Raw genomic sequence first — 23,161 nt, 5'->3', positions numbered from 1 at the left:
TGCAGAGTGGTATTACAGAAGAATACTGAAGATTTGATCAGTAGATCGCGTAACTAATGAGGAGGTATTGAATATACAGTTGGGGGAGGGGGAAATAAAATTTAGGGCACAACTTCTCTGGAAGAAAGGATCGGTTCATAAGACACATGCTGAGGCATCAAGATATCGTCTTTTAGTGCTGGAGGGAAATGTGGCGACAAAAATTTTTGAGGGACGTCAAGAGATGAAAAGTAAACAGGTGCCGGTGAATGCAGGTTGCAGGAGTTATGCAGAGATGAAGAGGCTTGCAAAGGACGAACTGGCGTGGAGAACTGCATCAAGCCAGTCTTCAGACTCACATCGACAAGGCAACATCTATCCTGCATTCCAAACAATTATACTCCTTAACGTCTTTAGTAATATGTCCTTGAAAACCCGTTACAAGTCTGCGTATAGTGCTTCGGAATTTTACAGCCTCTTGTTATCTCGCTAACCGTACATATCTTCGGTGATTTTCCGCAACTTGTGACACAATTTTACCCTGAACGTCAACAACATGAAAATTTATCCGTGTAAGATACTATACTTTAGGACAAAATATGCTTTTTATGTAGCCCCTTCTATGCACTTTCTCCAACGTTTCTCCCTGAAACGTCTGAAAAACACGCACTAAGACTGCAATAACCTCTTCGTTGATCTCAAGACATTTTCCGGCCATAGTTTTCTGTAAATATGTTAATAAGTGGAAGTCACTGGATGTTAAATTCTGTAAAAAGGAAGGACTTGCTTCAACTTGTATTCCACATCCTTTACTGAGACGGTTGTTTTGGCACATGCGTTATCGTGAAGAAAGGACATTGTGTATTTTTGAAATTCAGAAGAAATGGTTTCAGAGAACTACCAATTATTCAGTGCCATATTGTACATTTTCTCGGTGTTTTTATCAGTGGCTATGGTTCTGGGACATTCTTTCCGTGGATCATCTTCAAGAAAAAAATTGGTGACGTTTGAATTTAGTCATCAATTTCTCTAATTTTGAAAGTGAAGTATCAGATTCCTTAAAATCATTCATTATCGTTGTATGAAATGTTGGCGACCAGCCGTGAAAAAAGACAAATTTTATGGTGACAACCTATTCAAGTTTTTATTTTTGCAGGAATTTTAATTTATATCATTGCCATATTTCTGCCAGGCTTAGAACTTTGCACCTCATCTCCTGGTTTTACAGCTTACTACAGGCAGTTTCAAAAACGACATATGTATTACTATGTATCATGTTGTCAAAACTATCGATCCGCTGCGCCACAGGTCATTTATTGGAGGAATGGACATATGATCTAGTTTGTAGTCATTACCTCTAGCTGTCGGTTCCCTTCTGTTTGCTTGGATATCGTTACATGTTGCAAAATGGCTACTCCGCGCCAGAAATAATTTTGTGATCTCGAGTTTGCGAAGTGTTAATTCCGTTATAACAGTGCAAATACGTTTAAGGTTGAGATACCAAACTGATCCTCCAAATGGATGGAATATTCACAGATGGTATCGTCAGTTTGCAGACGCAAATGTGCACTTCCTAGTGTAGTCCTACAAAATCTACTCGTCCTGCCAGTCGGGAATTAAAACTGCCTACAACAACAATTTGGTGTGTTGTAAGACATCAGTTGGTTATGGACCCGTACAAGTTTTAGCTGTTACAGGCTGTACGTCACAACGACAAACGCAAATGACTGGGATTTCCTGACGAGCTTCATAATACTATTGTCAACGATGACACTTTGCACGACGCATCTCGTTCAGTGATGAAGCGACTTTCCAACTTAGTAGGAAAGTAAACAATCACAGGGCTCGAATATGGGGTCTTACACTCTTATTATTCCATCCTGGCTCTTGTAAATGTTGCATAATACCCGTCTCTCCCTATAGCCTACCTCTAATTTCCTCAGAATTTCTTGCACCATTTGGCATTGTCGAGCACTTTTTTCAGGTAGACAGATCCTATGAATGTGTCTTGACTTTTCTTTATTCGTGCTTCCTTTATCAAACGAAAAAGTCAGAACTACCTCTCTGATACTTTACCTTCCTAAAGCCAAACTGATCTTCATGTAACACATCCACAATTCTCTTTTCCATTCTTCTGTTTTTTATCCTTGTCAACAACTTAGATGCATGAGCTATTAACCTGATTGTTCAATAATTCTCGCACTTGTCACCTCTTGAAGTCTTCGGAATTGTATGGATGATAATTTCCGAAAGTCAAACGGTGTATTGCCAGACTCATACGTTGTACACTCCAACATGAATAGTCGTTTTGTTGCCACTTCCCCAATGATTTTAGAAATTGAGGTGGAATTTTATCTATCACTTCTGCCTTACTTGATCTTAAAAAGTCTTCCAAAGCTCTCTAAATTCTGATTCCAATTCTGGGTATCCTATGTCTTATACATCGATTCCTGTTTCGTCTTCTATCACATCAAGTCTTCCTCTTCATAGATGCCTTCAATTTACTCTTTCCATCTACCTGCTCTCTCCTCTGCGTTTATCACTGGAATTCCCATTGCACTCTTAATGTCAGCACCCTTGCTTTTAATTTCAAGCCGGCCGGAGTAGCCGAACGGTTCTAGGCGCTTCAGTCCGGAACCGCGCAACCGCTACGGTCGCAGGTTAGAATCCTGCCTCGGGCATAGATGTGTGTGGTGTCCTTAGGTTGGTTAGGTTTAAGTAGTTCTAAGTTCTAGGGGACTGATTACCTCAGATGTTAAGTCCCATAGTGCTCAGAGCCATTTGAGCCATTTTTAATTTCACCGAAGGTTGTTTTGACTTTTCTATGCTAAATCGGTACTTGCGACAATCATTTATTTTTCGATTTCTTCACATTTTTCATGCAGGCATTTCGCCTTAGCTTTCCTGCGCTTCCTATTCACTTACGTGACTTGCACTTCTGCATTCCTGTATTTCCTTGAACATTTTTGTACTTCCTTCTTTCGTCAATCAACTGAAGTATTTCATCAGTCACCTTTGGTTCCTTCGGAGTTGCCTTCTTTGGATGTCAACTGTTTGTTAATTATATCTTTAGCACTAGAAATAAATTCATCTTTGACCACAAACATCTGAGAAGTGTTTATAAACATGTGCATGCAAAGGAGCCTCTTGAATGAACTGAGATGTACGGAAACGATGGTGAAAAGATTGTTTGCAGGGGCTAAAAAGTTAAAAACGCTTTTCTTGGATTATGGGGTAAGTTTACACTGTTTATATTTTGCAGTATTTCACACATATTTTCCGCATTTGACTTACGAAATTCATAACCTAACACCAAACCTTTTCATGACGGGAATATGCATTTCACCTCATTCAAGAGAAAAAATAAAGCATGTATTAAGACAAATTACGCCTGATGATGCACCCATAGGGTCCGAAATGCATCGTGTACTTAATAAAAAACGAAAATTTGTGACAGAAGCCGTTTTTTAATTCATACCTCCAGTGTACTGAATACTGTCACGTTTGAAGCTGCGAAATATGGATAAAATTAAATATCTATGTATTTCTTTCCCACTTCTGTGATTGCCCTTTTTAGACACGTCCATTCCTCTTCAACTGAACTGCCTGCTAAGCTATTTATTATCGCAGTATCTATAGCCTCAGACAGCTTCAAGCGTACCTCTTTATTCCTTAGTACTTTCGTATCCCATTGTTATGCACACTGCTTCTTCCGACTAGTCTCTTAAATTTCAGCCTACTCTTCGTCATTACGAAATTCTGATCTGAGTCTGTATCTGCTACTAGATACATCTTGCAATCCAATATCTGATTTTGGAATCTCTGCCTGACGATGATGTAATCTAACTGAAATCTTCCAGTATCTCATGGCCTTTTCCAAGTATACTTCCTCCTCTCGTGATTCATGACCAGAGTATTCGCTATTACTCGCTGAAATTTGCTGCAGAACTCAGTTAGTCTTCCTCCTCTCTCATTCCTACTACCATGCCCATATTCTTCACTTACCCTTTCTTCTATTTCTTCCCCTACAGCAGCATTTCAGTCCCCCATGGCTATTAGATTTTGTTTTCCCTTTACGAGCTGAACTACCCTTTCAGTATCCTCACACACTTCCTCTATCTCTTCATCTTCAGCTTACGACGTCGAAATATATACCTGAACTATCGTTGTCGGTTCTGATAAGAACAACCCTATGGTTGAACTGTTCGCAGTAACACTCTCTTTGTAATACCTTTCCATTCATAACGAATCCTGCTCCCATTACAACAGTTTCTGCTGGAATTGATAAAATACTCATGTGACCAGAAATGCTGTCTTCTTTCCACTTCACTTCACTTCACTCCCCCCACTATATCAAGACTGAGCCTTTGTATGTTCGTTTTCAGATTTACTAGCTTCCCTGCCACGCTTAAACTTCTGAACTTCCACGCCCCCGACTCCTAGAACGTTATCCTTCCGTTTGTTATTCAATCTTTTCCTCGGGTCACCTCTCCCTAGGCCGTCCTCTTCTGGAGATCCGCATGGGGGACTATTCCGGAATCTATTGCCAATGGAGAGATCATTATGACACTGTAGCTCTACAGACTGAAAATATAACAGTACAAATGTTGATTGAGAATCAAGATCTTGTATGCAGGCAGACAGGTACCATTAGTTGGACACGATGGAGGACGCGTGTTTCAGTGCAGGTGATGACGACCTGCTGCAGGTAGCAGCCCAGTTCACGACGCACACTTGTACACTGAAGAGTCAAAGAATCTCGTACATCTGTCTAATATCGTGTAGGTCCACCGCGAGCACTCGAAGACGCCGCAACAAGACATGACATGGACTCGAGTAATGTCTGAAGTAGTGCTGGAGGGAACTGACACCATGAATCCTGCAGGGTCGTCCATAAACCAGTTACAGAAAATTGCCACTTCATCGCTACCTCGGAGATGCTGTGTTCCATCGCTCGTGCGCTGACTATAACACCACGTTCTAACTCGCCATTGTAGCAGCAGTAACCGATCTAACAACTGCACCAGACACCTGTTGTCTAATATAAGCGTTGCGACCGCTGCGCCGTATTCTGTCTGTCTGTATTTGAATACGCATGCCTATACCAGTACTTCAGTGTACCTACGCCCCGACGCGCCTTCAACTTGATGTAAGTGAAATACGCGACAGCACACCGTTACTGCGGGAACGTTCGAGACTGACTGACTACAATGCAAACAAACCGTGAGGAGATCGAAGTGGTAGCGATCTCTAGTGGCACTTATCCAGTTCTGAACCAATATTTTCTAAACTCTTATTATATTTAAAGATTAAGAAGTAATCAGTCAGCCGGCCGCGGTGGCCGAGCGGTTCTAGGCGCTTCAGTCCGGAACCGCGCAACTGCTACGGTCGCAGGTTCGAATCCTGCCTCTGGCATGGATGTGTGTGATGTCCTTAGGTTAGTTAGGTTTAAGTAGTACTAAGTTGTAGGGGACTGATGACCTCAGATCTTAACTCCCATATTGCTCAGAGCCATTTGAACCATTTAGTAATCAGTCAAGGAAATGAGCAATGAAAATTTAGATCTGATCTTTTATGTAACAGTGCAGGACATGGTACAACATGTATTTTTTTCGAATATTTTGTCGCTTCTTACTCACCACAAAATGACCTTGTGTGGCTGTTATTTTGCTTTACTGTTACATAATGTCTAGTATAGTAAGTTTTAAGGAACGGCAACATGAGGTCTTGTTGTACAGCACATTGTCATGAGTATTTTTATTACGTCATTATTTCATATTAGTGAAAGTATTTTACATGAGATATGCCAAATTACACAAAAGTATTATTTTTTATTTTTAAATGTGAGGATAATCTAAAACGTAAATGTGACTGCATATGAAAATAAAAATAATTTTAACATAATCTCTTGTAACGTGATAAAGTGGAGGCAAATACAAAAAATACTAGACTGTATTTGTAGTTATGAGGATACTATTCTAGTTTTTTGCCATCAGTGCATATTTATAGAATAAATATTACAAGATTCAGACATTCTCTTCTTCAGAGTTCACTTGTGTGTCAATAATTATGGAGTTAATACGTGAGTACCTCGTAATAAAATATAATTTGACATAATGCAAATTTCAATGTAGACGTGTAAGTTAGTGTACTAAAGTTTTGTGTTTACATGATAGTGCGAAACTATACCAATGTACAGAAAAATCTTCTGCGAAAAACCGTCTGTGAAGTTTAAACCAATATGCCGAAATCAGTCATGTAAATAGTCTGTACTCATCCTTAATGTGGCGTTGCTAGCAGTCTATTAAACCGCCAGTACAAGATAACTGTGTTAGACAGAACATAATCTGTAGGACAATTCTGTGTTTTTATGGACGATGAGCAGGCATAGGAACTTGCATTGACTGATACCCTCAGCTGCAACGTAATTGCTCTTTTGTCCGCTACAAACATCACTTTTCCATTATGACCACTGTCAGGCAATGTACAGTACTGTAAAGATACACGGCTTCAGTCTTCAGTTTTAATTTGTAACAACATACCTTGGAGAACCTGAGGATGGCACAATATGTAGTGGCTGTTCCTCGAATAGTGCTTATCGGAGTTTATAAGGAAGTGTAATACAAAAAGATTTATATACACATATGTACAGTGAAGACTGGAAACACGCTTGTTGTCGAGTCGTTGCCGGGCTTCATGGCCGCGATGACTCAGGAATTCTGTTGTGGGTAGTCAGAGCCGGATGCACCCGTATCGACGCTCCTGAAACAATGTTAACAAGGTGCAACTAAAATCAGCTTTCTTTGACTTCAGAAACACTGTCCACCTGGAGTGGACAAGGATAGATGCTTCCAAACTGATGCTTTCGTAGTGTAGAAAATGGGTTCTTCGTTACGCTGAACTAAGAGCACAGTAAACCTAGAGGAGGTAACGTTAACATTTTTAAGCTCTATGTCATAGGTTGTTGATTCTTTTCATTTTCCATTATCACATTTTCTTAAAGCTATTGGTATGATTCAACACGTAGCACTGTAAGGCTGGTCGCGGCGGAGGTTCGAGTCCTCCCTCGGGCGTGGGTGTGTGTGTTTGCCCTTAGGATAATTTAGGTTAAGTAGTGTGTAAGCTTAGTGACTGATGACCTTAGCAGTTAAGTCCCATAAGATTTCACATACATTTTTTTGAACAACACGTGGCCACTAAAATTGTGAGACTGTGAAGGTGACATGCAACGAACTTCAATTTGGCGTTAAATGTATTAGAAGAGGGGATGAAAAAGTTTCTGTTTGACGGCATTGCTGCAGTGTGTATGCAACGTAGCGCAACTACAATGCGCGTGTATAGACACCAATATGTACGCAAGATATTAGTGTGGCATACCGGTCTTTTCGACCTCCGTGCAATAAATGTGGCAATGTGAACTATGGTGACTTTTTACCAAATGCATCCAAACAGGACCAACGTGCTGTTATTCTTTTCTTGGCTGCCGGAGGACAAACCGAGAAACGTAGCGCAGTGGACTCGCATTCGGGACGACGATGATCCAAATCCGCATTTGGCCATACTGATTTAGGTTTTCCATGATTCCAAAAATGGCTAAATGGTTCCTTCGAAAGGACACGACCGCTTTCCTTCTCCATCCTTCCCTAATCCTAGCTTGTGCTCCATCTCTAATGACGTCGCTGTCGATGGGTCGTTAAACACTAATCTCCTCTTTCTCCTCCTCCTCCGGACAAAGACTAGTAGAAATCCAGTGGAGAACGTATACGGGCCAGCATGTCTGTCGGAAACCAACGTTGTGGAATGGTGCGCCAAGTTCCTGCTGGTCACGATAACGCACGTTCTCATATCGCAAAAATGTCATAACGCATCAGTTAACCTAAATCAAGTGGGAGACACAACACCCGCCCTGTAGTCCTGATCTCTCCCCATGCGATTTCACCTCTTCGTTCCCTTAAAAAAAATGCACTGAAGGGCCGACGATTCCTGTCGGTCGACGATGTGCAGCAGGCAGTTACGTAGTTCTTCATGCAACAGGACACAGTGTTTTATCAAACATATACCTTCGACCTGGTGAGTCGGTGGGATGGTTATATCAATGTTCATGGCGATTTTGCCTTATTAGCATGCCGATTCTCGACTGTACAGGCTGTGAACGGAAAGTTTTTGATCGCCCCTTATTCATGCCTGGATACGAAAATGACTAGCACTTCAGCGAAACTGTGCAAAGTACGTAGGTGTAAGAAAATACTTAACAGTGGAGCTTTTTCAATGAACTGTTGTGAGGAAGTTGTGTTCTTATGTCTTGTAGAAAGGGAGAAAGACTACTAGCAAGATGCGGAATTAGATAGCCTGTCTCGACAGCTCTGTATCGTTCCGCGATATCACTGATCGCGTTGGTTGGAATCCCACAACTGTCACGCAGATATGGATTCGATGAGTTCAGAGATGACCGTATTCAACGCCGCGCAGGATCTGAAGGCGCTAGTGCCCAAGAGAACAGACATCTTGTTCGTTCGGCTGTGTAGGTTCGTGCAGCCACGTCGTGTACCTTGAATCACGATATGGGGAGCAGGAAAGTAACCACAGGGACAGTCTGACGACATGTGGAGCACCAACGGCTGTCAACACCTTTGTCGCGGCCACTCTTGACACGACAACAGAGGGTGGAGCGCCGACGGTGGTGCCCCAGCGACAGCACTAGACGCACGAGTGGTAATAGGCAACGCGGCGTCTTTTTAGACGAGTACCGGTTTTATGAACAGCATCACAATCGACGTGATGAGTTTGCAGTTTTCATCGTCATACGAGCTCAGTGTCAGAAGCGGTCGTGTTGATGCTGTCGTCCGAAGATGGTTTGATACAGCTCTCAAAGCTACTCTGTCCTGGGCAAGTCTATTTATCTCTGAGTAACTAATGCAATCAGCAGCCTTCTGTATCTGCTTACTGTATTTATCTCTTGGTCTCCCTCTATGATTTTTACCCCTCACATTTCCGCCCAGTACTAAACTGCTGATCCCATGATGTCTCAGAATGTGTCCTACCAACCGATCCGTTCTTCTAGTCATGTTGTGCCACAAATTTCTTTTCTCCCCAGTTTTGTTCAGTAGCTCCTCTTTTGTTACGTGATCTACATCCGTCTAATCTTCAGCATTCACACCATATTTCAAAACCTTCCATTCTCTTCTTATCTAAGCTGTTTATCGCCCATGTTTCACTTCCATCATGGCTACACTCTGTGCTGGCGTAAAACGTACATGCATGTATTTACGCCGCCGCCGCCGCTGACCGCAGGGCGTCACTCAAGCGCTTGGTCTCAACTCATTGATTCATTCATCCAGTTGGCGTCTGTCAGTACACTCGCGGAGCGGATATAGTTCATCACAGGCTTCGACAGTTCACAGCGATCAGATTAGTGACCACAGCAGGACTTGTACTTCACCAGCAGTGAGACTAAAGTTTGTAATAACAAGATTATCGATATTGTCTGCAAGAGGATTATTACTAATTAGCTTGTATCACAACACACGGACGCTATTGAAGTTAAGTAAATGTTTATGTAAATAAAGGAGCGTATTAATCCACATGAGCATTTGTGTTGTAGAATGAGGATACTGGCCACCCAAACAACATCCTCTCCCATGCTCTCCGTGCAAATAATTCCAGAAAAGAGTTCCTGACACTTAAATGTGTACTCGATGTAAACAGATTTCTCTTTTTTAGAAATATTTCTCTTTCCATTGCCAGTCTACATTTTATATCCTCTCTACTTCGACAATCATCAGTTATTTTGCTGCCTAAATGGCAAAACTCATTTACCACTTTAAGTGTCGCATTTCCCAATCCAATTCCCTTAGCATCGCTTGATTTAATTCGGCTACATTCCATTATCTTCGATTTGCTTTTGTTGATGTTCATCTTATATCCTCCTTTCAAAACACTGTCCACACTGTGGTGCGGGGCGCCATTGCACATACAACACCACCATCCCTTTTTCGCATAGCCAGTAACTTAGACAGTAACTGTGATGTTTCTGACTTATTGAGGCCCATGGCTATGCCCTGTATTTGAGGTTTAGACGATGTCATCTTTCAACAAGGTATGCGACACCGCATATTAAAAAGATAGAAAGATGGGGAGCAAAGAGGTTACAGTGTCACTCTCTATCGACTTGGAAGTCATTAGAAACAGACCGCTAGCGTAACTGGAAAAGGTCGAGACAGAAATGGGCTCTGGCCTTTCGGAGGATGATATTCCGACATTTGTCTCAAGTGATTCAGGGTAAACACGAAAAATTTAAACTGCGGTAATGGAACATAGATCTGAAAATATAACGAATTAAATGGGATTTAACAGCGAAACGGAAAGGACAAGGGTATTGTCATTACTATATGAAACAGTCCTCTGCTCCGTAAAGACATTTTATTAGAGAGTGTACCACGGTCCTGTGCGGCTGAATGATAAAGTAGCATTCAAAAGCGCGACGCTTGTGCTATTTTCGCCGCTCATTGTGGGATACAGAAGCCATAAATGGCTCGAGAAGATGAAGGCGGCCACATACGTTCAAGGAGGGCTGATCATCAATTCAAGGTACAGAAATTACCGCCTTTACATTACAGTACACTCGAGAAAAGTAATATATATTGCGCTGATGTTACTGCTGATAACCGCTTCATCGCCTTAGAGAATCTAGGCAACACACCGCCGCCTGAAGATTCGCGCATAACACAAGATGTCTGCAAGGAAGCGGTTTGCGAACAGAAGAGCACAAGGCCATTCCTTTGTGCATCTGCACAACTTTCTAGGCAAACTATGGAAATAAGAGAGACTTGCTGACGTATGACTTTGCAATTAATGAAACATGGAACAAGCGCGATGACCTCAAGAACTAGGACAGCCTTCAGAACGACAGTACATTTTAGTACTGAGGAAGGTCACTATCTGACGTTTAATGGCCATGTCGTCGAGAAGTTCCCACAAAGTCTACAAACATATCACAGTTCGCAAGGTGTTTCGAGAAAGACGCATTGGATTTAAGCAGGACGTATCTTCTTCAGCAATGATGATTAAGATTTAGTAAAACTTTTAATTTTGTTACCGATTCATGAAGTTGGCGGAAGGGGTCTGCATGGGTCAGCTGGTTGAATTGCACGCTCGTTCAGGGATCAGGTACCTGTACGTCGTAACCTCTGGAAGGAACATAGAACAACTGGTCAGCAGGATGCAGCGACAACTTGTCGTCACCGAACAATGGGCAAAGAGCAATAAAATCACCATGAACCCTAAGAAAACTGCAGCAATACTGTTTACGAAGAAACGGCCGGAACTGAGGACGCGACTTACCATCAATGGACAGCCAGTACCCTGGACTATGACGACGAAATACCTGGGAGTGATACTGGATAAAGGGATGACTTTTACCCCACCCCTACAAGATAAAAAACTGAATATTATGAAGATGGTCCAGGCACTCACGCCGTTTTTCACGAGCAGGAATCTAAACCCGTCAACGAAATTAAAACTTTATAGAGCAACGGTACAAACCTCCCTGCTGTACGACTCGACGTCTTGGGGAACAACATGTGACTAATATACGCAGTTTGCAATCACTACAGAACAGGCGTTTGAAGTGGAGTCTAGGCGCCCCACGGTGCGCCAGGATGAGAGAAATACGCGAGCTGACTAAAGAAAAATACGTCGCTGAGAAGATGAAAGACCAGGCAATTCGTCTTTTTCAAAAATTAGACGAGTATCGGGGAAATTTCCGCCAACTTGCGAATGTAGGCCAGGCCCTACTACAACACTGGCACAAATACAAGGCGCCTCGAGCCATTATTGCACCCCCACAATACCATCAAAGATGATGCAATCCTCCGTTATTCGGTGTTTTACATGTAAATGGTTACTGTCAATCACTCGCACGACCACCTAACCGACAGCCTCAAAGGACTCAAGGACCCACAGAGAGTCGAAGTCCCTCAGCAAGCAAATACACAATAAAGTGAACCCATTTCTCACACCTTGCCACTCCAGAAGAAAAAATATCCAAAGACGATCATGTTTTTTGGACACAACATGCCACAAAAAAAGAGAAAAAAAGGTACCTGCACCTTTTGGCGATCGGGCGTTTTCTACGACTGCGAGAATATACAGAAAAGTTCATTTTTCAACAGGACGTGGAGCACCACCGCGCTGGAATCTACATGTAAGACCATTTCTTAACAACTTGATGCCTCAACGACGGATAGACCGGAAGGATGGATACGGATCTAGCAGTGCCCCATTGGCCACAAAGCTGGCCTGACCTTATGGTGTGATACTTTGTTTTGTGGGGTTTGTGAAAGACTTTACTTCCAGCAACGTTGGGTCAGTTGCAACTCCTCATGGCAAAAGCAGTGAATGCAATAACTAGAGACATACCTTCAAAAGTATGGGATGAGTTTGACTATCAGCTGTAAGTTTTTGATGAGTTTGGTGGAGGGCATATTGAACAGGGAAATGAAAACTTTGATCTTAAACATAACTGTAAAAGTATCCCAAGGTTATATCTGCATGCGTGTAAGAGATAAACCCTTTTAAAAATCAGACGGTTCTTTTGAAAATAAAAACTTTATAGTGCTATGGGTTGGTTAAAAAATACCACAAGTTTCTGTCTTCATTCGTATAGAATTATGGTCGTATGGTATCCGATGAATCATTTTGAAACACCTGTACTTTTATTCGGAGACATTATTGAGCAATAATTTAGCCAATAGCATCACAAATCGATTGTCGCGCGTCCAAAGTGGCTCCGAGAACGCAACCTCAGATCTTAAACTGTCCTCCACTTATCATGAATTTTGATCTTTAAACCGAATTTATAGCCAGGGAGGACCCAGTCTTGTCTGTGTTTTTTTTTTTTTTTTTTCATGCTGAAAAGACACATCTGAGAGACATAATTAAAGTACGAGGGACAGCTTTTTTAAATATCGTAACTGAAGGATAAAATCTCAAATTATTTAGTTTCTTAACTGATTGAAACATCTTTAAATATTACTTTACGAGGTGACGTGGTGCACGTGGTGTTTGAGGCAATGGGCTCTATTTCCGAAGTGTTGGATGGTCTGTAATTTCCTGCAGAATTTAAAGGAGAATATCAGAGCAGCTCATGCAATCAAGTCTCGTGCTTTCTCGTGAGTGTCGTCTTGTGAGATGAGGACAGTAACCTCGGCTTAGCCGTCAAATTAAACTAAGTGTGGACCCATGATTTTTTTTTAATTCTTCATTCACTTATTGATACTGAGAAACGTGAAAAAGAGTAATTTCAATTTGCGATTTGGACAGAGAGGAATACAGTCTACATGGCAGCCTGTGGTAATTTTATTAAGTTGACTTGTTCCACGATAATTGCTGTGTCTACAAACACAAATGGTGCGGTTTATATCGGGTAAAAATTACACATTCTGCAAAAACTTGATGATAAGCAGTTTATTCTTAGAGGCCCGTCTCTTGATATAGCTATTCGATAATTTATATTGATCATGTTCTCAAAATGCGTTTACGGAATGAATTCACCGTGGAGGAACGAGCAGCGCTGAGGATACTGGAGTGAATGAGTCTTATGTGCGCAGCGCTGAGGATACTGGAGTGAATGAGTCTTATATGAGCCATTAGTTACGCCAAGCACTTTGACTTCTTGAATGCACTTCAAGCTAAACAGTAGCCCCATGTAGCCAATAGAGAGACGGTCCCAGTCTGTTCAGAACTTCCTATTCTGCTAACAGAGTCAGCGCAAGGAGGTGATATTCTGCTTGCTTGTAGGGCATGTATGTACTCAGGGAAACGGAGGAAGGAAGACTGCGGATTAACATCCTAACCATAAGTTGTGACCGTGGAAGGATAAGGAAGTATTTGATCTTCGCCTCAAAATGTCTATGGGAAAGTACACCTGGGCGGCAGAACGGTCATTTGAGCCACCTACCTCCAAAATGTGTGTCCAGTGTCTTACCACCTGGGCCCAGCAGCCGAGGAAACATGCCGTTACCTAGCGTGGTACAATCGGCTGTTCTCTTTAGTCAGTCATACTTGTGGATGAATGGCTGAAAGTGTGGGTCAGCAATCAGGGATCGGAGAAACTAACTGCGCTTACTTTGTGATACTGACCTTCGACGAGGAAGTTCCCACCCCGGTGGAAGGACGCAGCAGACTGCATTGTTTTTGGTGTACAAATACTTGTAGGCCACGTACGGATAGGCTTAAGCGTATTCTCTGGTGAAACGACAATACACAATTTTTCAATGTCCTTGTTCTCTATTTTGGCAGGTGATACTAAATGTAAGCCAATGGCCTTGCCGCAGTGGTAACACCGGTTCCCGTCAGATCACCGAAGCTAAGCGCTGTCGGGCTGGGCTAGCACTTGGATGGGTGACTATCCAGTCTGCCGAGCGCTGTTGGCAAGCGTGGTGCACTCAGCCCTTGTGAGGCAAACTGAGGAGCTACTTGATTGATAAGTAGCGGCTCCGTTCTCCTAAACTGACATATGACCGGGAGAGCGGTGTGCTGACGACGTGCCCCTCCATATCCTCATCCAGTGACGCCTGTGGTCTGAGGATGATCCGGGTGCCGGTCGGTCCCGTTGGGCCTTCATGGCCTGTTCGGACGGAGTTTAGTTTAGTTTTTTTTAGATACTAAATGTAAACGCCTTCCGAATTTTAGTTTGATATCCAGTTCCTCTCAAAGGAGGGAAAGTTTACCTTATCCCTCAGGTTTACAACAATATCCTAACCCAAAACGATTATAAATTTTGAACTTTTCAAACGTTTTCCCTTACATTCCTTTAAACTTTCTTTAAACTTAATTGCGCGAGTCCTTGTCAGCGTTCACAACTGTTTAATGCGCCATCTGCAAGAGGTTCTAGAGTGGTAACGCCACACCACATTTTACCATTATTGCACAAACAGTTTCTTCCTTAATGAAGAGCTGCCCCAGAGTACACTGGCATAATACGTCGGTGAACAATAACAAGAGAAGTAAATCAACTTTTTGACATTTTCGTCCCGAAAGGTTGCTATTATCTGTCTAGGAAAAGTTGCTGAATTTAGACATTTGAGGAGATTTGTAGCTTATGACTTTCAGGTGGGGGGTTATTATCAATACAAACAAGTAATCATTTACATTATTTTGTTTCGTGTACTGATTTTTCGTCAGCATACATTCTGAACACACTTTACCCTTTCTGACCTGAATTTCTTCTGGAGGAAGAAGAGAATACTCTTAGTTGATTTTTATTAATTTTGGAAGCAAGATTTATACAAATATATGTACCCGTCTTCAGGTTGCCCTAAATCACTTAAGTTCAATGCGGGAATGGTTCCTTTCATAAGTAATCGGCCGATTTCCTTACGCATCCTTCCTCTTCCATCCACAATCCTAGCATATCGTCAAACTTTAATGGCGTCGTCGTTGATGGATCGCAATACCCTAATGTTCCTCCCTTCATCGTCCTGAATTTGTACGTACCCTGGAGCCAAGCTGAATACTACCTACTTTGTCTGGCTCTGTAGGCATAGGAGAAGTTCCGAATGGACTGGTACACTTCTCTTAGTGGCTCCATAAAACAAGTGGTTGGCTTGAAGTGAATTCAGGAAATCAAAGCGCATGGCGAAACTCATGATTCGTGTACGTCTCAATCACTCCAATCTCAGCTGGGTCCCAAGTACTTCCAAAAAGGTGGTAAACGAACTTTGCGGAGACGATCGAGGCAAACCACTTAGTAGCGAAGCAGGGAAATAGATTTCACAGAATACACTTAGAGCGTCATAAAATAAAATGTTCCATGAGATCTAAAGCTATCATTTATCATCAGAAATGTAAAGTACCGTGAAATAAGTGGACTAATGAATGAAGTTACCAGGACTGCAAATGAAGTATGTGATATGCGAGTTAGAGAGCTAAATAAACAGAATTTATTCTGTCTCTCTTACGGGCAGAATACATTGCTCGCACACCCTGCAAATATACAATTCTCTGATTCGAGGGAGAATGAAAGCGACTTTGCATTTACCAAGGCGTTCGGAAAAGTAGTGGCTCTGAATTTTTTATTCTGTTCTCAATATCGGTTGAGGCATTATATGTCATGCGTATTATTCAGTCGACTTTCTCGCTTCACTGACGCAAGTTGCAACCACCTGCCACTAGAAGGCTCTGAACTGTAGCACGTAACATGACGGTGTGCACGTAATTATGTCAGTGCGTGAGAAAGAGGTCAGAAAACTGAAAGCACGAATTCGGGAAGTCCATCCACAAGTGGAGCAACCTCTCCTTCAGCATGACGATGCCAGAACGCAAAACGATTTCTGCAACATCTGCAACAACCTGGCGCTTTGGGTTCACTGTCATCAGTCATCATCAATACAGTCCCGACTTCGCCTCATCCGATTATCATCTGTTTTCAAAACTTAAAAATACCTTTGAGGACTTCACTTTAACAGTGATGAAGGGATGTAGCCAGAGTTGAGGTTATGGCTCCATCAACAAAATCAGACATGCTACAGTGGCGGTATCAACAAACTGGTCTCTCGCCGGGAGGGATGCATCACTTTTCAGTATGCCCTCGGACTGTGTTTGTTATGTTATCGAACTTTGTTTTGCCTCTCCTAAGTAGAGTGAACTGCAGGAAGCGCTTACTATGGTCTCTCTGTCAGGCAGTAGACAGACACGGTAAGAGAAGTGTGTCGCCTGTGCATGCACAACACAAGTAGTTAAGTTCTTCTGGCTAACATTGGCCACTGCACTGCTAGTGTAGTAAATGAGTCGATGTGTAGATCAGACTGTACTATCAGCACTATGTGACGAGATGTCCACTGTCAGAGGCACTACAGGTGCAATAAGAGGATAGCGTCCTGCACACATATGTAATAGGAGTAGCGAATCCTTGTGGCAAGCACCAGCCGTCGCGTTGTTAACATGGTAAGTGGATCAAGGTGGTAACTGAGGCTGTAGCAGCGGCGCCAACTGACTTGCCAGTAAGCTGCTCGGAGTTATCCTGGCGCAGGGCAGTGAGTGCCTACCTGTGCCTGCGGCCGAGTCCTTCGGAGGGCGGCGGCGGCGGGCTGCGGCCGGAGCTGCAAGAGGCGGGGCTGTCACACTCGGAGCGGCACTCGGCCTGCACCCGTTCCAGTGCTGCAACACCAACACACACCACACACTGGCGACCTGCCCACACTCTCTCTCATTCTCTCTTCTTCCAAGTAAACTACACTCCTGGAAATGGAAAAAAGAACACATTGACACCGGTGTGTCAGACCCACCATACTTGCTCCGGACACTGCGAGAGGGCTGTACAAGCAATGATCACACGCACGGCACAGCGGACACACCAGGAACCGCGGTGTTGGCCGTCGAATGGCGCTAGCTGCGCAGCATTTGTGCACCGCCGCCGTCAGTGTCAGCCAGTTTGCCGTGGCATACGGAGCTCCATCGCCGTCTTTAACACTGGTAGCATGCCGCGACAGCGTGGACGTGAACCGTATGTGCAGTTGACGGACTTTGAGCGAGGGCGTATAGTGGACATGCGGGAGGCCGGGTGGACGTACCGCCGAATTGCTCAACACGTGGGGCGTGAGGTCTCCACAGTACATCGATGTTGTCGCCAGTGGTCGGCGGAAGGTGCACGTGCCCGTCGACCTGGGACCGGACCGCAGCGACGCACGGATGCACGCCAAGACCGTAGGATCCTACGCAGTGCCGTAGGGGACCGCACCGCCACTTCCCAGCAAATTAGGGACACTGTTGCTCCTGGGGTATCGGCGAGGACCATTCGCAACCGTCTCCATGAAGCTGGGCTACGGTCCCGCACACCGTTAGGCCGTCTTCCGCTCACGCCCCAACATCGTGCAGCCCGCCTCCAGTGGTGTCGCGACAGGCGTGAATGGAGGGACGAATGGAGACGTGTCGTCTTCAGCGATGAGAGTCGCTTCTGCCTTGGTGCCAATGATGGTCGTATGTGTGTTTGGCGCCGTGCAGGTGAGCGCCACAATCAGGACTGCATACGACCGAGGCACACAGGGCCAACACCCGGCATCATGGTGTGGGGAGCAATCTCCTACACTGGCCGTACACCACTGGTGATCGTCGAGGGGACACTGAATAGTGCACGGTACATCCAAACCGTCATCGAACCCATCGTTCTACCATTCCTAGACCGGCAAGTGAACTTGCTGTTCCAACAGGACAATGCACGTCCACATGTATCCCGTGCCACCCAACGTGCTCTAGAAGGTGTAAGTCAACTACCCTGGCCAGCAAGATCTCCGGATCTGTCCCCCATTGAGCATGTTTGGGACTGGATGAAGCGTCGTCTCACGCGGTCTGCACGTCCAGCACGAAAGCTGGTCCAACTGAGGCGCCAGGTGGAAATGGCATGGCAAGCCGTTCCACAGGACTGCATCCAGCATCTCTACGATCGTCTCCATGGGAGAATAGCAGCCTGCATTGCTGCGAAAGGGTGATATTCACTGTACTAGTGCCGACATTGTGCATGCTCTGTTGCCTGTGTCTATGTGCCTGTGGTTCTGTCAGTGTGATCATGTGATGTATCTGACCCCAGGAATGTGTCAATAAAGTTTCCCCTTCCTGGGACAATGAATTCACGGTGTTCTTATTTCCATTTCCAGGACTGTAGTAATTCCAGAATCAATTGTAACTTCCCAGCAAATTAAAACTATGTGCTGGCAACACTCTACCGACTGAGCCATTCAGACATACTCACGACCTATCCTCACAATGGAAAGAAATTGATGGTAGTTGGAGGAATTGAACCCAAATTCACAAAGTACCAGTCAGTTCACTTGACCATTGGGCCACAAAACCGTCATGTCAAGTGCTGCTCAAAAATTTCTCATGCTCTGCACGTAACTGCTTAGAGAGGATTTTACTTTTTCCTACGAAACACTCACGCAAAATATTCTAGGAACCAGAAGGGACATCCGTATGCTTCTACTCATTATATCCTCCAAATGTCTACTGGAAATGGGTCTCTTAGCAGATCATCTACAGAATTCGCCATTGTCTCGCTGTCATGATGAAAATAAGGAATTCGCCATGTTGCTTGCACTAAACTTTACATGTGCTTTCAAAGAATAATACTGACCTGGTGCTGTGAGAAACGTAGTACGCACAGTATCGCCAGGGGTGACATCACATCAGAGAATTCACAGTCGAAAACAGACAGATGCGCCCTTGCTCTGCTTTGATCATGGCTTGGCTAACCGTCATTTCAGCACTCGACTCTGGTTTATGGTTATTATGGAGAGAGCACAACAAAACACGTTCTTGTCCGTCTTATTTGCATACCAGCATGAATTCGAAAAGAAATGGCGTACTTTTAATGCAATCTCCGGCCTAAATTCGAAGTGCGATACTGTCGCACACTAGCACATGACCTCTGGTGGCCTCTTACAAAGAGGAAGGAAATTTTAGTGGGGGACCAAGTAGTCCTTTAGGATGCAATGGTTACGCAAGACGAAGGGGCTTACACAGTACAGACTAGTGTGAGAGCTAAATCAAACAAATCTTTGGATTGAAAACTACACAAATAAGAACAAGGAGACAAACAATTAACTAAAACTCAGCGAACTGTTTAGTTTGCCTGAAGGAGACACAGTAAACCCCCCCGAACAAGTGCCCATTACTTTGATCTTGAGCTACCAGCTGTGGATGTTAGTGCAAGTGGCTGTATAAGAGAGATGCACTAAATCGTTGTCCCGTTTCTGGACAGCAGTAAACATATTCGCGTCTCGAAGGCTGCTTCAGACAAATGGTCAAACCATTGTCGATCCCGTACTGACCGCAGTGCATATCGCAGCCAATGTTGCCCAACAGGATCATGTAGCAGAATTAGAAACCATACACTGGATGTTTGGGTAAAAACAAGGGTGCATCTAGCCAAGTTTCCTCTCGCATTTATAACGTCAGAAAGAGATGTGCTCGTCCAGCATCTTAGGTATCTTACGTTACAAAAACTCGAACGTTAATGTGAATTAAAATTCCTTGTTTAGTAATGGCAGCATTACGCGAAGACTTGAATTAGGTTACATGTATGTTGACAGCTAAGAAGTTCTATATATTTCAAATGCAAATGTCTCTAAGCGCTATGGGACTTAACATCTGAGGTCATCGGTCCCCTATACTTAAAAAAAAAAAAAATGTCCAAATGTGTGTGAAATCTTATGGGACTTAACTGCTAAGGTCATCAGTCCCTAAGCTTACATACTACTTAACCTACATTGTGCTAAGGACAAACACACACACCCATGCTCGAGGGAGGACTCGAACCTCCGCCGGGACCAGCCGCACAGTCCATGTCTGCAGCGCCTCAGACCTCTCAGCTAATCCCGCACGGCGCACTAGACTTAGAACTACTTAAACCAATCTAACCTAAGGACATCCTGCCCGAGGCAGGTTTCGAACCTGTGACCGTAGCAGCCGCATGTTTCAGGTCTGAAGCGCCTAGAACCGCTCGGCCACAGCAGCCGGCCTCTATATATTTCATCGTACTTTCCTGACGAGTTATCCAGTTGTACTTAGGCTGATGAGAAAGAAGAAATTTTACAATACTGGTAACATAGAGGCGCTATGAAATTCTTATACATTTTAAGATAAAAAAAAAAAAGACGCATCACTAAGGAATCATCTGAATGGGAAAGAAATCGGTAGATGTCATTTTCATGTACAGACAAATAAATGATTACAGTTTTAAAAAATCTGGATAATTTATTCAAGGGAAAGAACTTCACAAACTGAGCAAGCGAATAACGCGTTGGTCCACCTCTGGCCATTATGCATGCAGTTATTCGGCTTGACATCGATTGACACCTTGCTGGCCAACGCTTCGTTTGGCCAGCATGAAGACAAGCAATAGAAACGGGATGTAGAATATCATCGACGTACCGCTGTGCTGTAAGTGTTCTGGGAATGACAATCAAATGGGTTCTGGAATGAAAAGAAATGGCATTCGAGAACTATCATTCATGGTTGTCAGGCCGCATGGCAGGTGACACTAATGCTGTCCGGGGAGTCTCCAGACACTCCTGGGTCTGGAATCTCATCGGCTGGAGTGGAATTGTCTTCAGTGACGAGTCCCGCTTCGAACTGAGCCGTGATGACCAGCGAAGATAAGGATCGGACTTCAAGACTTACAAACATCTCCCACACAATTACTCAAATGCCGTAGAGCCTAGATGCACATAAAGGCCTATTTTATGGGATTCCCAGGTTCGTGCTCCCATCTGCACACCATCCGCTAGTAAAATTTGTGATTATTGTAGCACATCTCGAGCATTTTCCTTGGTAATTTTGCGACTTCCCATGTGCGCCATAGTCTCTTATAGACCTTCACGAAATATACGCTGGAGGCACTATAACAACGTATTTCAAATACTGGTTGTCTAAATGTACTCAACAGCGTTACGGCTTTTGTCCCAATGATTACCATCCAAATGTTCTGAGAACATCCGCACCATTTTGCAGCGGTCTGAATTCCATTGTGAAGGAAGCTTCACGTACGGTCGATGAGGAACACAAGCAATTGAGCAGTACTTACGAAAAACCCGCACGCACGGCAACAGTGGGGGTGATATTTCCATGTTTGTCACATTCTTCCACGTGGTAAAACTTTTCGGTGTGTGTGAGTGATGCTTTACATTATGTGCGTACATATATATCAAAAAAGTGCTTCACTTGCATGAACACAAACAATCAGCACTGCAACGTAATGGCGCAGAATTTTCGACGACACCACCAATTCAAGGAATTTTCACTATAAGGGGAAATGAAAAGTGAAAACTAAAGTAAACTACAACAAAACTGTTTCTTAACGTGAACGAGCCGTCGGTTCAAGACCGGTAACGGCGCTGTTTATGTAAATAAACAGCATTATAAAACGTGGACGTTCGTTGTTGTCTTCTCTGGAAGAATCACCCCGTATCGATATTTTTTTTTCGTTTCTTCAAAAATGTCTTCACCAATAGTGGTTCCTTTTAATGGCTGTAATCCTAATAATTCTTCCGTTGCATTGTACTCCACATCGATACCACGAACAAAAATTTGTAACTGAGCTGTGTGACAGATCAGAACTTTCGTCCCAAGTGATCGGAAATGCCTCGAATGCGGCAGCACGATCACCCACACTGTTTTTAATGTCATCAACAAACACAACATTTTGTCGTTAGTCTCGATAAACTTATTTTTGTGGATTATTTTTCTTTATTGGGACACAGTACATCTGCCATGTCCAAGAGACACGCCTTTACGAATTTTCTCCCGGAAAAGGCTGTAATGGTTTGGCAGTTTTGCTATTTATTATAAAACTAGCTTTAACCGAATGATCGTACCGTATCCTCTGTTTGGCAAACATTTGCTGTTGCTTGTCCAAATTGGAAAACAATATTTTAACATTGTCTTTCGGCAACTGCCCTGTTGTTGGGCAATGTGTTTCGTAGAACAGTGCGTTTTCATATTATTATAGCCTTTCACGTCAGATAGTGGTTCACAACACAACAGCCAAACAGGTTCATCTTTGTACATGATAAAGATATAATCCTCCTTCCATTTCTCCTGGATTTGACGACATTCAGCTGCATCTACTTTTCTCATCTGAATGCGTATGAACTCAGTAAAGATATACGGAAACGCACGAAATTAACAAAAAACTAGCACGGAACTTAACACGTGAAATGACAACAGATAATTGCCTTGTCCACCAAGTTATGGCCTCTGCTGCCGTTATTCTGATCAGCACGTTTCGCGTGCAGTCGCCTATTACCAACGTTTGTCATCTATTAATGTGATAGCACAGATGTAGACAGAAAGCAGTAAACTACGAGTGTGTGTGTGTGTTGTCAGCACTGATCTAGAGGTGAAAATACTTCTCCCTGCACCCGTGAAAGGTAGTGAGCGGTTTCCTCCACTCTACGTACATGGCCCACAACTTCGCACTCATAGTGGAGGGATGTTTCTCTTTGTTGTTAAAATCCAGGGGCGGTAAAACGGCCCTGCACATGCGCTGAATAAGCAGCGCTTTCGCTGGTCTGCTTCATGAGCTGGAAACCCGAAGCGAGTCGAGCCGATCGTCGGTGAAGATATCCGAATATGCGACCCGGCTGGAATTTTTTTCGCGGGCCGCACTGAAACCAGTCGCGGGCCGGAT

General features: G+C 43.7%; 1 protein-coding gene and 1 pseudogene across 1 annotated transcript in view; one reads left to right on the top strand and one right to left on the bottom strand.

Annotated features, from left to right (window-relative positions):
* Positions 1 to 6,075: 6,075 nt before the first annotated feature.
* The window catches only part of LOC126455627 (uncharacterized), a 49,612-nt gene continuing 32,526 nt past the window's right edge, over positions 6,076 to 23,161 (bottom strand). Inside the window, exons 4-5 of the mRNA XM_050091392.1 lie at positions 17,025 to 17,136; positions 6,076 to 6,741 (exon numbers count right to left, since the gene is read on the bottom strand). Coding sequence (XP_049947349.1) covers positions 6,690 to 6,741; positions 17,025 to 17,136 — 164 coding nt within the window. The 3' untranslated portion in view covers positions 6,076 to 6,689. The remainder of the gene's footprint in view (positions 6,742 to 17,024; positions 17,137 to 23,161) is intronic.
* LOC126459675 (5S ribosomal RNA) lies at positions 14,294 to 14,411 on the top strand (annotated as a pseudogene).

This window comes from Schistocerca serialis, chromosome 2 (genome assembly GCF_023864345.2).
Source record: "Schistocerca serialis cubense isolate TAMUIC-IGC-003099 chromosome 2, iqSchSeri2.2, whole genome shotgun sequence".
In the NCBI taxonomy this organism is placed as follows: domain Eukaryota; kingdom Metazoa; phylum Arthropoda; class Insecta; order Orthoptera; family Acrididae; genus Schistocerca; species Schistocerca serialis.
The sequence above is the reverse complement of the archived record's forward strand: the minus strand, read 5'-3'. Positions and strand labels throughout refer to the sequence as shown.